Source organism: Labeo rohita, chromosome 24 (assembly GCF_022985175.1).
Source record: "Labeo rohita strain BAU-BD-2019 chromosome 24, IGBB_LRoh.1.0, whole genome shotgun sequence".
NCBI classification, from domain to species: domain Eukaryota; kingdom Metazoa; phylum Chordata; class Actinopteri; order Cypriniformes; family Cyprinidae; genus Labeo; species Labeo rohita.
The window spans coordinates 1,504,671-1,518,365 of record NC_066892.1 but is presented as its reverse complement, the minus strand read 5'-3'; the positions used below and the strand labels follow the sequence as shown (position 1 = coordinate 1,518,365).

Genomic DNA, 13,695 nt, shown 5'->3' with positions numbered 1-13,695 from the left:
TAAATTTTTTGTAATCTTCCATTTATCAGTGCTTTCAATTCAATCAAAGAATGTGGATAGAACAGAACCACCAAATGAACAATATATCTAAATGCAAAAACATCCTCTTTTACCTTGTGTCACACTTGATGGAGTCAGGTTTAATGTTTTAAAAAAGTTGAAATGAAAAGCACAAAAATTCGGGAGAAAAATAAATATATATATTTTTTAATTTAAACATTTTGATTTTCTGTTTCATAACAATGTACAGCATATACTTTTGCATATGCTGTTTGATATGCTTGATTTCATATTTAATGTGCTTGATTTTCAAGCATTTTCTTTAAAAGATAATAAGTTTTGCATAAATGGCTGCTCTAAAGTGGTATGATTTCGCCCAATGTATCGAAGGTGAATGCAATGGCATCATGTTAAAAAAAATAAAAATAATTGCAGAGAAGCAGGGACTTACTTGCACATTCATTTTATTCTACAGAACTACAGAATGAAATCACACTGAGCCACACTGAACAAGTCTTTCAGAAAGATCCATGTGAGAGCTTCACTCTTCATCGTGCCCTTTCTGTGAGAAGAAGAGACATGAAAAGGATATTGGACAGGTAATTTGTTAATTTCTATTTTCAACTGAAAAAAAGTTATTTATTAGAGTGTTTGGTTGAACTCCGTTGATGCAGTAATATCTCCAACTTCGGTGAGGCAAGTGTTAGAGAGTTATCTTTGCAAAAAAAAAAACAAAACCAAAATTAAAATGCGCATGTGCACCACCTCATACACTGGGTTTGCATTAAGTAATAGTGTTGGTAGAGTAGCAAGTCCCTTCAGATTGATTTCAACCATTTAATCAGGCAATTTTTTTATTTTTTTTTTTTTGATTGGTCACAGTAATATCAGAATAAAATAATTCTAAATTTTAATCGAGCACAACTGTAATGACTGCATATTGATTTACAGTACCTTAGATCCTGTGTCGCGGCTCTTGGCTCGTAACTTGTTGACCTGAGATTCAGCAATATCAGCCCTCTCCTCTGCCTCATCCAGCTCATGCTGCAGCTTACGGAACTTGCCCAGGTTAGCATTGGCCTGTTCCTCCTAAACAACAATATATTGTGGTATGTAAGTGTTTTGGCATGTTCTGAAGTCCCAAAAGCAGATGAAGCAATATTTTGTAAATTAACCAAAGTTACATTTGAAAATTTATATTAAGAATGATCTCATACCGCCTCCTCAGCAGTTCTCTTGTAGGACTTGACTTTCAGCTGCAGTTTGTCCACCAGATCCTGCAGACGACTCAGATTCTTACGATCCTCCTCAGTCTGCAAAAAGAAGACATAGTGACTTCATTGTGTGAAAATTATATGAATGCAAAGACATTTATTTATATGTTTTAAAAAAATGTCACCTGGTAGGTGAGCTCCTTGATGCGTCTCTCATATTTACGGACTCCCTTCACAGACTCGCTCGCCTTTCTCTGTTCCAGCTCCACTTCATTTTCCAGCTCTCTCACCTAAGAGATGTGATAGATGGTTAGCTAATCAAATAAAATGAGTATTTTAATTACAGAGAGAAAAAAAATCATCAGTAGCTTACCCTGGCTTCCAGTTTCTGGATCTGCTTCTTGCCTCCCTTCATGGCGATCTGCTCAGCTTCATCCAGACGGTGCTGCAGGTCCTTGATGGTCTGCTCCATGTTCTTCTTCATGCGCTCCAGATGAGCACTGGTGTCCTGCTCCTTCTTCAGCTCCTCTGCCATCATGGCAGCATCAGTGATGGCCTTCTTGGCCTTTTCCTCAGCATTCCTGCACTCCTGCACTGCCTCCTCAACCTCAGTCTGAAGCTGATTATTATCTCCCTCCAGCTTCTTCTTCTGATTCAGCAGACTGGTGTTCTAAACATGGACAAGATTGACATTCTAGATGATGCTGTGAGAGTTTGAAGGTTTTGTCTTTGTTTGTCTAGTGCAGATGTGTCATACCTGAGAATGCAGGAGCTGAACTCTCTCGCTGATGTCCAGCAGTTCCTGCTCAGCCAGTTTCCTTCCTCTCTCAGTCTGTTCCACCAGGGATCTCAGCTCATCCAGTTCAGCCTGCAGCAGATTGTTGCGTCTCTCCACAATGGCGATGTTCTCTTTGAGATCATCATTACCACGCAGAGCGTCATCTAGCTGCAGTTGGGCATCCTGTGAAGTACAAATTGTACATTTGCATTCACATTTTACTGCAGAACTTTAAGATTTCACTCTTTTTCAAATTTTTAGTAAAGCATACTTTGAGATGTCCATGAAGACCCTTGAGTTGCTTCTGGGCTTCTGATGCCTGCCTGTTAGCCTGGCTGAGCTGAATCTCCATCTCATTGAGGTCTCCCTCCATCTTCTTCTTCAGTCTGAGAGCTTCATTCCTGCTACGAGTCTCTGATTCCAGTGAGCTCTGCAGAGTATCAACCACCCTCTGCTGGTTCCTCTTGGCCTGCTCCATCTCTTCATCCTTTCTCAGCCAGCTTACGTTCAATGTCTGCTTTGATCTGATTGAACTCCAGCTGGGCCCTCAAGATCTTACCTTCTTCATGTTCAAGAGAACCCTGCCAGTTAATGAGATGTTTTTAATCAAGATGATTTCTCTTTTCTCCTTTTCTCCATATATGTTTACTATATACAGCTCCTTGAATATTAAGGTATTAATGGTAAAATAGCACAACACACAATCAGAATACCTCAGCCTCTTCCAGAGCTGCTTGAATTTCAGCTTTTTCCTGCTCCAGCTGCTTACGAACTTTCTCTAGTTCATGAATGTTCTTTCCAGTCTCACCAATTTGTTCAGTGAGATCAGCAATCTCCTCTGTTTTTATGCAAGGTAAAAATGGTAATATAGGTTAATACATACCATTTAGGAGAAATATTTCATATTTAGTAAACCAAGGGCACCTTGGAGGTTCTTGTTTTCTCTCTTCATGGTCTCCAAATGATCCAGAGACTCCTCATAAGAGTTCTTCAGTTTGAACAGTTCAGTGCTCAGAGATCTGGCTTCCTTCTGGGAGCTTTCCAGCTCGCTCTGAGACTCCTCATATTTCTGCTTCCATTCAGCTAGGACCTGTTTGATAATTTGAGATATTGATTAACTACTGTTGAGTGAACAAAGATTATTCATCTATAAGTGTGTATTATTTACCTTGTCAAAGTTTCTTTGCTTCTTGTCCAGAGCAGCAGCAGCAGCATTGGATCTCTCCACATCCACCATGAGATCTTCAATCTCATTCTGCAGCCTGTGTTTGGTCTTCTCCAGTGAGGAGCATTTAGCATTGACAGCTTCCACAGCTTCTTCGGCTTCTTGTAGACGCTGGGCAAGTTTCTTCCTTTATGAATAAACAGGAGCAGTTCCAAAACTAGAAGTTAGGCTGTTGTCTTTTAACAAATGTATGCTTTTACATGAATCAAGTTATATGAATACGGTGTTTCCTAGTTCATACTTAGCATCCTCCAGCTCCTCAGTCCTCTGGATGGCATCAGTTTCATACTTGGTTCTCCACTGAGCCACCTCAGAGTTTGCCTTGGACAGACTACGCTGCAGCTCAGCTTTGGCTTCTTGCTCCTCCTCATACTGTTCCCTCAGCAGATCAGCATCATGACGAGCAGATTGAACTGCATGGGCCAGGGCATTCTTAGCCTATAAGATATTTAAAATGAACATTTCTGTAATGGAGAATGGCCCGTAGCTGTAGCATAAGGTTCTAGTCTCTTTGAGGGGTGTGGGTTTGAATCCCACTGCTCCTAGAAGAGCTTATTGGGAGACAAGGCAGTGCAGTGATAAATTAAAGGGTTACTCCACCCCCAAAAAAAAAATTTTATCATTAATCACTTACCCCCATGTTGTGCCAAACCCGCAAAAGTCTTTGGAACACAAATGAAGATATCTTTGATGCATTCTGACAGCTCTCTGACCCTCCCACAGACAGCAATGTAATTAACACAATCAATGTCCAGAAATGTACCAAGGAGATTGGTAAAAAAATCCATGTGTCATCAGGGGTTCAACCTTAATTTTACGAAGCTACGGGAAAACAAAAATAACGACTGAATATTCGTCTTTTTAGCTTTTTCGCTAGTTTGAACACACAGATACGTTGTTTCCGTTCAAATCAAAGCATAAATACATGTAGAAAACGTATCTGCATGGCGCAGCTGACACAAAACAATACTGCGTTCAGCAGATAAGCCCTGATGACACATGGCTTTTAAAATTTTGAACCCGATGACACATGGATTATTTTACTGATTTCCTTGGTACGTTTCTGGACATTGATCGTGTTAATTACATTGCTGTTTATGGGAGGGTCGAAGATGCATCAATCATCAAACATCTTAATTTGTGTTCCGAAGATGAACTAAGCTTTTACGGGTTTGGAACAACATGGGGGTAAGTGATTAATGACAAAATTTTTATTTTGGGGTGGAGTAAATCTTTAAGGTGAATGCTACACTGTTTCACACTAACCTTGTGGGTAGTAGTATTTGCAATACCTTGACTTCCTCCTCCAGTTGTCTTTTGAGGTCCTCAATCTGCTGGGTGTAGGACTGCTTGCCTCTTGTTAGCTGAGAGACTAAGGAATCCTTTTCTTCCAGCTGTCTAGAAAGCTCCCCTAGATAGAAGTACAACCATTACAGAAAGCAGTGCATTATCTTTGGAAATTTTCTAACAATATATGATAAAATTATATCTTATCAGAGTACATACCATTCTCAGTTTGTAGCTTAGCTTTTTGCATGGTAAAGTCATTGATGCTGCGTTGACCTTCTTCGTATTTTGTTCTGTATTCTGACATCTGGTCTTCAAGGGACCTGCACATTTTCTCCAGGTTTGCCTGGATAGATTGAATGTGATAAATCAAATTGAAGGGACAAAGTGGATGAATAAAGGTTAAGGAACACCTCAACAAGAATTCATCACCTTGGCCTTGGCAAGCTGCTCCATGTTGGAGACCACATCGTCCAGTTCCAGTCTGAGTTCACTCTTCTCTTTCTCCAGCTTCTGCTTCACTCTCTGAAGGTTGTCAATCTGCTCTCCCAGATCAGCTACGCTGTCTGCGTGTTTCTTCCTCAGTGTAGCAGCGGTGGCCTCATGTTGCAGAGTGGCCTCTTCAAGGTCTCTGCGCAGTTTCTGGAGCTCAGCTTCACGCTTCTTGTTCATCTCAATCTGGGCAGCGGTGGCTCCACCAGCCTCCTCCAGCCTCTCGCTGATCTCCTCCAGTTCTCTGGACAGATCAGCTCTCTGTTTCTCAACTTTGGCACGAGCAGCTCTCTCAGCCTCCAGCTCTTCCTCAAGCTCTTCAATACGGGCCTTGTAATGTGAGGAAAAGCAAAGTTAAAGCTAGAATTTTTAACTGTCCAACTTGTTTAAGAATGATTGTTACCTGCAGCTCCTTCAGTTTCTTCTGGAGTTGGGCTGCCATTGCCTGTTCATCTTCAACCCTGCTAGTGAGCTGGCTGATCTCAAAATCTTTCCTGTGTTGCAAAACATATTTTATTGCTCATTTTATTAACAATTCTGATTGTGATCTGTTTCTTGAATTATTTCACCCTCTACGTTAAACCCACTTTTTAATCCTCTCTTCAAGTTGTTGTTTGTCATTTTCCAGGTCCATCACACTCTCTTGGGTCAACTTTAAATCTCCCTCAAGCTTTCTCTTTGCCCTCTCCAGATCCATACGAAGTTTCTTTTCCTGTTCCAGGGAACCCTCAAGCTGGAAAGGCAATAACAAAGTAGTTTGTTTAGCAATTGTTCATGCTTCATTTACATCAGAAGTGTCAACAAACTACTCACATCATCCACTTGTTGCTCCAGCTTGGCTTTGGCTTTGGTGAGTGTGTTGACTTTGTCTTCCTCACTCTGGAGATCATCCAGCGTTTGCTGATGGGCCTCCTGCAGAGCTTTCTTCTCCTTGGTCAGCTTAGCAATGATTTCATCCAAAGCTGCCATCTCTTCTGTCAGGTTTTTAACCTGTGTAATTGTATCAATGTGTCAAGAAACCCCTAATGCACCATTCTTGCATCTTTAACATGTCCCGTGTTAAAAACTGACCTTGTTCTCAGTAGCATGTTTCTCTTTCTCCACTTTAGCCAGAGTGAGTTCAAGATCATCAATGTCCTTTTTGAGCTCAGAACATTCATCCTCCAGCTTTCTTTTCTTGGCAGTCAGCTCAGCATTCATTTCTTCTTCATCCTCCAGCCTCTCAGTCATTTCTTTGACTTTGGCCTCAAGCTGGATCTTGTTCTTGATCAGACCCTCACATCTCTCCTCAGCATCACAAAGATTATCTTGCTCCTGTTTACAGATAATGTCTTTGTATGATTAAATAAAATTTAGAGTTGCATTTCATTCATGAATTCATAAAATCACAAATTTACAGCTTGGACTTGGAGTTGTAGGTCGTTTTTCTCTTGGAGTAGAGAAACCATCTTTTCTTCAAGCTCCTTTCTGCGGGCTTCAGATTTGGCGTAAGCCTCCTTCAACTTCAGGAATTCTTCCTTCATGTTGGCCATCTCTTTCTCTGCTTCAGCAGATTTCAGCAGTGGTTTGATCTTGAAGTAGAGCTTCATCCAGGGCCAATTCTTGACACCCATGAAGGCACGTACGTTCCACTGAATCACAAGCAATGAATCTCTACAATGTAATAGTACATATTAACATCTTAAAACCAATTAATATTGTTAATCCCAAATTTATTGGGAGTCTGATTTCTAACCTGCGCTCAACAATCTTCTGGAACTCAATTCTTGAGAGAATACCACGAGCCCTTGCTTGTATACCAGTAATGATGAGAGCAAGACGGTCGTCTCGCATCTCTTCAAGGGTACCCAGTAGACCAGCCTTGAAGAATACCTTCAAAGAAAAATTAAAATTCTAGTTTTAGAGATTCAATAAATTGAAAAAAAAGAGAGAGAGAGAGAAAGAAACATGTTTGTTCATACCTTAGTATGGCCAAACTTGTACTGGTTGTGATCAATGTCAAGAGATCCCAGTAGTTTTTCTGCTCCTTTCCTGCTGTCAATAAACTGTCCCTCAGGGATAGCAGCAGGGTTTAGGATGCGGTATCTGTCACAGTCACAGTATTAACTGAACCAAATTAATGCTGTTGATATTTTTTTATTCAATTATCGTTTTAAATAATTATATTTTTACCGACAAAATATATAATGAAAAACATAAAAACTTTGACATTTAACAGAATCTGCAATCAAAATAAAATATACCTCTGCTTGAAATCTCCATACAGGATCCTGTTGGGGAAGCCCTTTCTGCAGATCCTGATGCCCTCCAGCACACCGTTACAGCGCAGCTGGTGCATGACCAGAGGATTCTCCATCGCCCCAGGAGTCTTAGTCTCATTGGGAATCAGGCAACGCACAAAGTGAGGGTGAGTTGACCTCAAGTTGGTCATCAGCTTGTTCAGGTTCTCCTGTTGATATTTATTATCCATCAATCATCCCATATATATTTTAGGTTCTCATGCTGTTTAAAAAAGATTAAGAAGCCAAATATACACAGTATGTTATTCATTTTAGGATGAAAAGCTCTCTATATGTTACCCTGTGAAGAGCAGACACTGTCTGGAAAGAAGAGCCTTTTTTCTTCTTTTCCTTTCCTTTGCCACCACCTCCCTCCGCGGCTGTTACAAAAAATATAGATCATGTTCCAGTGTATTACATATGAAAAATCTCAAAAACTTTCACTTGTTTGTTTCTTAGGATTCTTTTCAAATTTTTCTGCAACACACCTGAATCAGCACCAGCATATCCAGCAAACAGGAGAGACAGCAGTTTCATAGTGGACTTCTGATAGAGGCCAACAACAGTCTCATTGAGAGGGTCCTTGTTCTTCACCAGCCAGTTTGTAATGTTGTAGTCAACAGTGCCAGCGTAGTGCACCAGGGAGAAATGGGCCTCTGGTTTACCCTTGACAATCCTGGGCTTCTGGAAATTGTTTGATTTACCCAAGTGATTGTCATAAAGCTTAGCTTTGAATGTTGCGTCACTGGCTTTGGGGAACATGCACTCCTCTTCAAGGATGGACATGATACCCATGGGCTAAAATGAACAGATGAAATTAATTAATTAACTTAACAGCTTTATTGGTCCAACACCTCAGGTCTCATCTCTCAAATTTAAAAACTCACCTTTTCAATGAGATCAATACAAGCCTGCAAGTCCATGCCGAAGTCAATGAACTCCCACTCAATACCCTCCTTCTTGTATTCCTCTTGCTCCAGCACAAACATGTGGTGGTTGAAGAACTGCTGCAACTTCTCATTAGTGAAGTTGATGCACAGCTGCTCAAAGGTGTTGAACTGCAGGTAGAATATATTGTATGATCACAATGATAAAGTAACAGAGAACTTAAGTTGTTGCATAACAGTAATCAGTAGATGTAATCTTACATCAAAGATCTCAAATCCAGCAATGTCCAGCACACCAATGAAGTACTGGCGAGGCTGTTTGGTGTCCAGGGATTGGTTGATTCTCACAACCATCCACAAGAACATCTTCTCATACACTGATTTGGACAGGGCTCCAATGGCATAGTACACCTGTCCAAGATAATACATTAAAATGTTATAGAAAATGTGTTTTTATAGTTATGTTAATGATGAAGTGATGTAAATCACATAGTAGTCTTAACCTGCTGGACATTCTGTCCCTTGGTGACCCACTCATTTCCGACTTTGACTCTTGGGTGGCACAGAGCCTTGATGAGATCAGCAGAGTTCAGGCCCATCAGATAAGCTGACTTATCAGCATCTATTGTGCCAAAAATAGAATTAGAATAAAATGCACATACACATTCAAGTGCATAGAAACCTCAATGTTTGCCTACGAAATGTCATTAAAATAGCTTTGGGACTGAAAAGCTGCATATTTTACTAATGTCACTGTTTTTGTTCAGAATATCACAGCGTTACTCTTTCTAGAGAGATGCTACACAGACACAGGTGATTCACACATGCAGATCTTTGTGTCTGATTTAGAACAAGTATAATTGCATGTTTATTATATGTGACCCAGAATCACAAAACCAGTCATAAGGGTCATTTTTTTCAAAATTGAGATTTATACATCATATGAAAGCTGAATAAATAAACTTTCCGTTGATGTATTGTTTGTTAGGATAGGACAATATTCGGTCGAGATACAACTATTTAAATATCAGGAATCTGAGGGTGCAAAAAATCAAAATATTGAGAAAATTGCCTCTAAAGTTCTTCAAATAATGTTCTTAACAATGTACATGACTAATCAAAAATTACGTTTTCATACATTTACAGTAGGAATTTTACAAAATATCTTCATGGAACATAATTTTTACTTAATTTCCTAATGATTTTTGCCATAAAAGAAAAATTAATAATTTTGACCCATACAATGTATTTTTGGCTACTGCTACAAATAAACCCCAGTGACTTAAGACTGGTGTTGTGGTCCAGGGTCACATATATGTATCATGTCAGCATTTTCTCCTAATACTGACCCTCAGTCCCATCAGCCTCGGCCTGTTCCTCTCGTTGCTTCTGTTTGAACTTCATGTTGCCATAGTGCATGATGGCCCCAGTCAGCTTGTAGATGCTGTTCTTCTCCTCTTGGGTGAAGCCCAACACATCAAACGCTTCCTGCAGCAAACACACAGCACCTCTAATAATTAACTGCATTGCACTGCATGTTATATGGACTTCAGTTCTAAAGCTTGAGAAATTAATATCAACAGATTTATAGGTGTTTTGGATAACGCACATCTGTAGCCATCAACTCATCAGAATCATCAATAGAGGCCACTTGCGTCTCTCCCTGAGAGATGTAGGCGTAATCGTAAGGGTTTGCTGTGATCAGCAGCATCTCTGGGAGGATAAAACAATGTTTTACAAATTTACATCTAATGACTTGCAGTTTTGTTACCAAAGTTGTGATTTTGCTTACCCAGAAGTTCTGGTTTCTTCTGAGACAGGATCTGGTAGAAGATGTGGTAGTCTCTCTCAGCCTTGAGCTGGAAAGTCACACGGGATTTCTCTAACAGATCTGTTTGTAGAAATGTAGAAGTTAAGCTCTTACCACAGGCATCTTACCATCGTCTTTAAAGTGAAAAAGTTACAAAGCATTTAGAAAGGAAAAAGGTTTTCTTACAAGTCTCAATATCAGCAGAAGCGAGCTTTCCACTGGCAGCAAAGTGAATGCGAATGAACTTGCCCTGTGTAAGAACAACAGCTCAATGTCATTTCATCTCAGTCAAATCAGCATATTTTACAGTGGTCAAAAGAGCTCAATGTGCTGCAAATAGAAAAACACCAGCAAATTAAGAAAACATCTTCATCAGTTTGACATGTGCTGCAAATACTCACAACAAAACCAAATGCAGATGCGACCAAATACAAAAAAACACGCTGTAAATACTCACAATGCAGCCAAATACAGAAATGCGCTGTAAATACTCACAATGCGTGTACATCTGTAGAACCATTGCATTGCTATAATAAATAATGTGCAACTAAACCATTGATCAGACTGAATGAAATCAGATAACTTCAGTTTGTTTTGCTATAACAAACATAGTTACAGCAGCTAAAGAAAAACATCCAAATTGCCCAACTAAATCAAATGCAAACGCTTCTCACCATAATGGTGACATCAACATCTAAACCTCAGTTAATCTCAATAAGACATTTTGTAAATGTATGACAGAAATAAAGTCAATCTGGTTTATAATAAGTCTTGCTTGTAACGCTGTTTTTCGAGTTGGCACTTCATAAAACAAAGGTTGAGCTTTTACTTTCAGCCAAAATTTAAGCAACATTAGAATCCACACCCAATGTCCAATGGGAAACTTCCTGATTAAATCTTTATTAGAATGTTAAAGGATAATGTTCTAACAGTATTACCAGTAAACATTTGTATAATGTTTTTAGAGAATGTTATCCTACCTTTTAGGAGAATATTCTGGGAACTAAAATAAAACTTGCCAGAACATAGCATAATATTCTCAGAACATTCTGCCCACTGCTTTGTGTGTGTTCAGTGTCTCTGTGTGTGTGTTTGCGATATTGCAATGCTCTTTTAGCAGGTCTTCCAGCCAGTTCTATTAAACTTTTACAATTAATCCAGAATGCGGCTGCAAGATCAATTTTTTATGAGCCGAAAAGAACGCATGTCACACCTCTCTTCATCATTTTGCACTGGCTACCAATAGCTGTTTGCATAAAATTCAAGGCATTAATGTTTGCCTACAAATCCACCACTAGCTCTGCACCCCTTTACCTAAATACAGTACATTACTTCAAACTTACATGCCCTCTAAAAGCTTGCATTCTGCAAGTAAACAGCGCATTATTGTGCCATCCCAAAGAGGCACAAAATCACTTTTACAGACTTTTTCATTAAATGTACCCTCCTGGTGGAATGACCTGCCCAACTCAATCAGAACAGTCCTTAGCCATCTTCAAGTATCGGCTAAAACACGTCTCTTCTATCTTTATTTGACCCTCTGACTCTCTAGCACTCTCTATTCTAATTCTATTCTTTATAAAACAAATCCCTTTAGACATATACTCTATTCATTTACTTGCTTGTTTTCTTAAAAAAAAATAATAATAATTACACTAGCACACTAACAAAAAGACAAAAAAAAAAACTAACACTAGCTTGCTTTTTCTTTTATATTCTGTTTTCTTTTTTTATTTATTATATAATTATATAAAAAAAAGCCTTGCTACATGTACTGCGTTAGGCTAAGTAAGACTTGTAATAACACTTGCATGTTATTGCTCTGTTGTTAATTTTGAAGTCGCTTTGGATAAAAGCGTCTGCTAAATGTCTAAATGTAAATGTAAATGTGTGTGTGTTCATTACTCACTGCTGTGTGTGTGAACTTGGATGGGTTAAATGCAGAGCACAAATTCACGTCACGTCACTTTTTCTATTTGCATGTTTTCTTAAGTTGCAGCGCATTGAGCTGTAATATTTTGAAACTTGAGGCAGATCAAACTTACAAAGCGAGATGAGTTGTCATTTCTGATGGTCTTCGCATTTCCAAAAGCCTCCAGAGCAGGATTACACTGGATGATTTGATCCTCCAGAGTACCCTAGAAAACAGACAGATAGTAAAGAAAAGAATGGAGAATGTTGTATTTTAGCTGATTATGTTGTAGTAAAATGTGTTTGTTTGTTTTTTTGGACAAATGACTATTATTTTCAGACAAATATTGAATCAGATCTCCTTAATTTACCTTCTTTTCACTAGTGGCGTCCTTCTTTGAAGGACTAGCAGCGATGCTGGCGAAGTACTGAATGACTCTCTTGGTGTTCACAGTCTTTCCAGCACCAGATTCTCCACTGTCAACATAAACAGTTTTAGAAATCTATCAGGAATTCATTCCTAAAAATATAACAAATAAACTCAAAAAAGTCTCACGTGATAAGAATGGACTGGTTTTCTCTGTCTGTAAAAGCAAAAATTAAAATGATAATTATTAATGTTATATGCATGAACATTAAATGATTTCCACTAGTTACTGGCATATAGCCTGTGCTGTTTTTGGTTATAAATAAAATATTCAGCTGTCACATAGACGCACCTGACAGCATGTACTGGTAGGCGTTGTCAGAGATGGAGAAGATGTGAGGAGGAGCTTCACTTCTCTTCTTTCCTCTATAGGCAATGACGACTTCCTTGTTGTACACTGGCAACCACTTGTAGGGGTTCACAGTGACACAGAAGAGCCCAGAGTAGGTCTGTAAGAGATTCACAGCAGATTTAGATCTGCTCATATGTGATCAAGTGAACGTGTGAGTGTTTTAAGACTCCACTTACGTAGATCATCCAGGCTGCGTAACGCTCTTTGAGGTTAAACAGCACAGCGGGCTCGTGCAGGAAGGTGAACATCGCCATGTCCTCAATTTTATCGAACTTTGGCGGGTTCTGAGGGTGAACGTCAACCTCCTTCACAGTTACCGTCTGTGAACATGAAATTTTTGACAGTGAAAACAGTGAAATCAGTGTCTGTGTATATTTTTTTGTCCATGTAAATAAAATTCTGTTAATTCATTTTATGGAGAGGCTAATGTTAGCATTTTGAATAGTTAAAGTATATATATTAATGTAATCATCCAGTCTTTATTCTAAACACATCACTGAGTTCATTATAGCAGGTCTTTGAGCAATTGTGTCTCTGTTTCTTTATTTGAAATCTTAAACTTACCTGTCCCTTTGAAGTGTCACAGGTGACTTTATCACCATCTCGACTGACAATAGAAGCTTTAACATACTCCTCTTCAGGATTAGGAACAAAACATTCCTTTTTCATGTCAAAGGGGCGAGTTTGGGCCTCCAGACGCTCTATGTCCGACTTCCTGAGGTACGGAGCAGCAGGTCCAAACTCTGCCATCTGGGCATCCCCCATCTTTTAGCCTGCTTACAAGTGCATACAAACAGATTATTAAATGAGAAATTATCTATAGGAGCCTATTTGGACACTTAAAACATAAAAGAACAAATGTTAAAGAAACATAAAACATTGAGTAAAAATAAAATTTGTTCTGTTTGAAATGTTAAAATTAGACTGTCAGTAATGGGTTTGTTTGTAGTTTAAGAAACATGTTGATAGTTAAAGTGATTCTCTACACCTGTGTGAAGAGAAAACTCTTCAAACATCTGCAGCATTAGTTGTA

General features: G+C 39.0%; 1 protein-coding gene across 1 annotated transcript; it reads right to left on the bottom strand.

Moving 5' to 3' along the window:
* Positions 1–447: 447 nt before the first annotated feature.
* On the bottom strand, positions 448–13,447 carry LOC127155831 (myosin-7-like). Its single transcript, XM_051098359.1, is given in 38 exon segments — positions 448–562; positions 955–1,089; positions 1,218–1,313; positions 1,400–1,504; positions 1,588–1,884; positions 1,972–2,175; positions 2,264–2,482; positions 2,484–2,573; positions 2,706–2,830; positions 2,917–3,082; positions 3,161–3,344; positions 3,459–3,655; positions 4,510–4,628; positions 4,724–4,850; positions 4,937–5,326; positions 5,400–5,490; positions 5,584–5,729; positions 5,810–5,986; positions 6,068–6,310; positions 6,394–6,649; positions 6,732–6,868; positions 6,958–7,081; positions 7,240–7,445; positions 7,576–7,655; positions 7,764–8,073; positions 8,163–8,333; positions 8,424–8,573; positions 8,666–8,784; positions 9,512–9,650; positions 9,772–9,875; positions 9,955–10,053; positions 10,159–10,222; positions 12,018–12,110; positions 12,255–12,360; positions 12,440–12,467; positions 12,603–12,759; positions 12,839–12,982; positions 13,227–13,447. Coding segments are annotated over 38 exon segments (5,820 nt in total). The 5' UTR covers positions 13,428–13,447; the 3' UTR covers positions 448–541.
* Between the last annotated feature and the right edge of the window lie 248 nt (positions 13,448–13,695).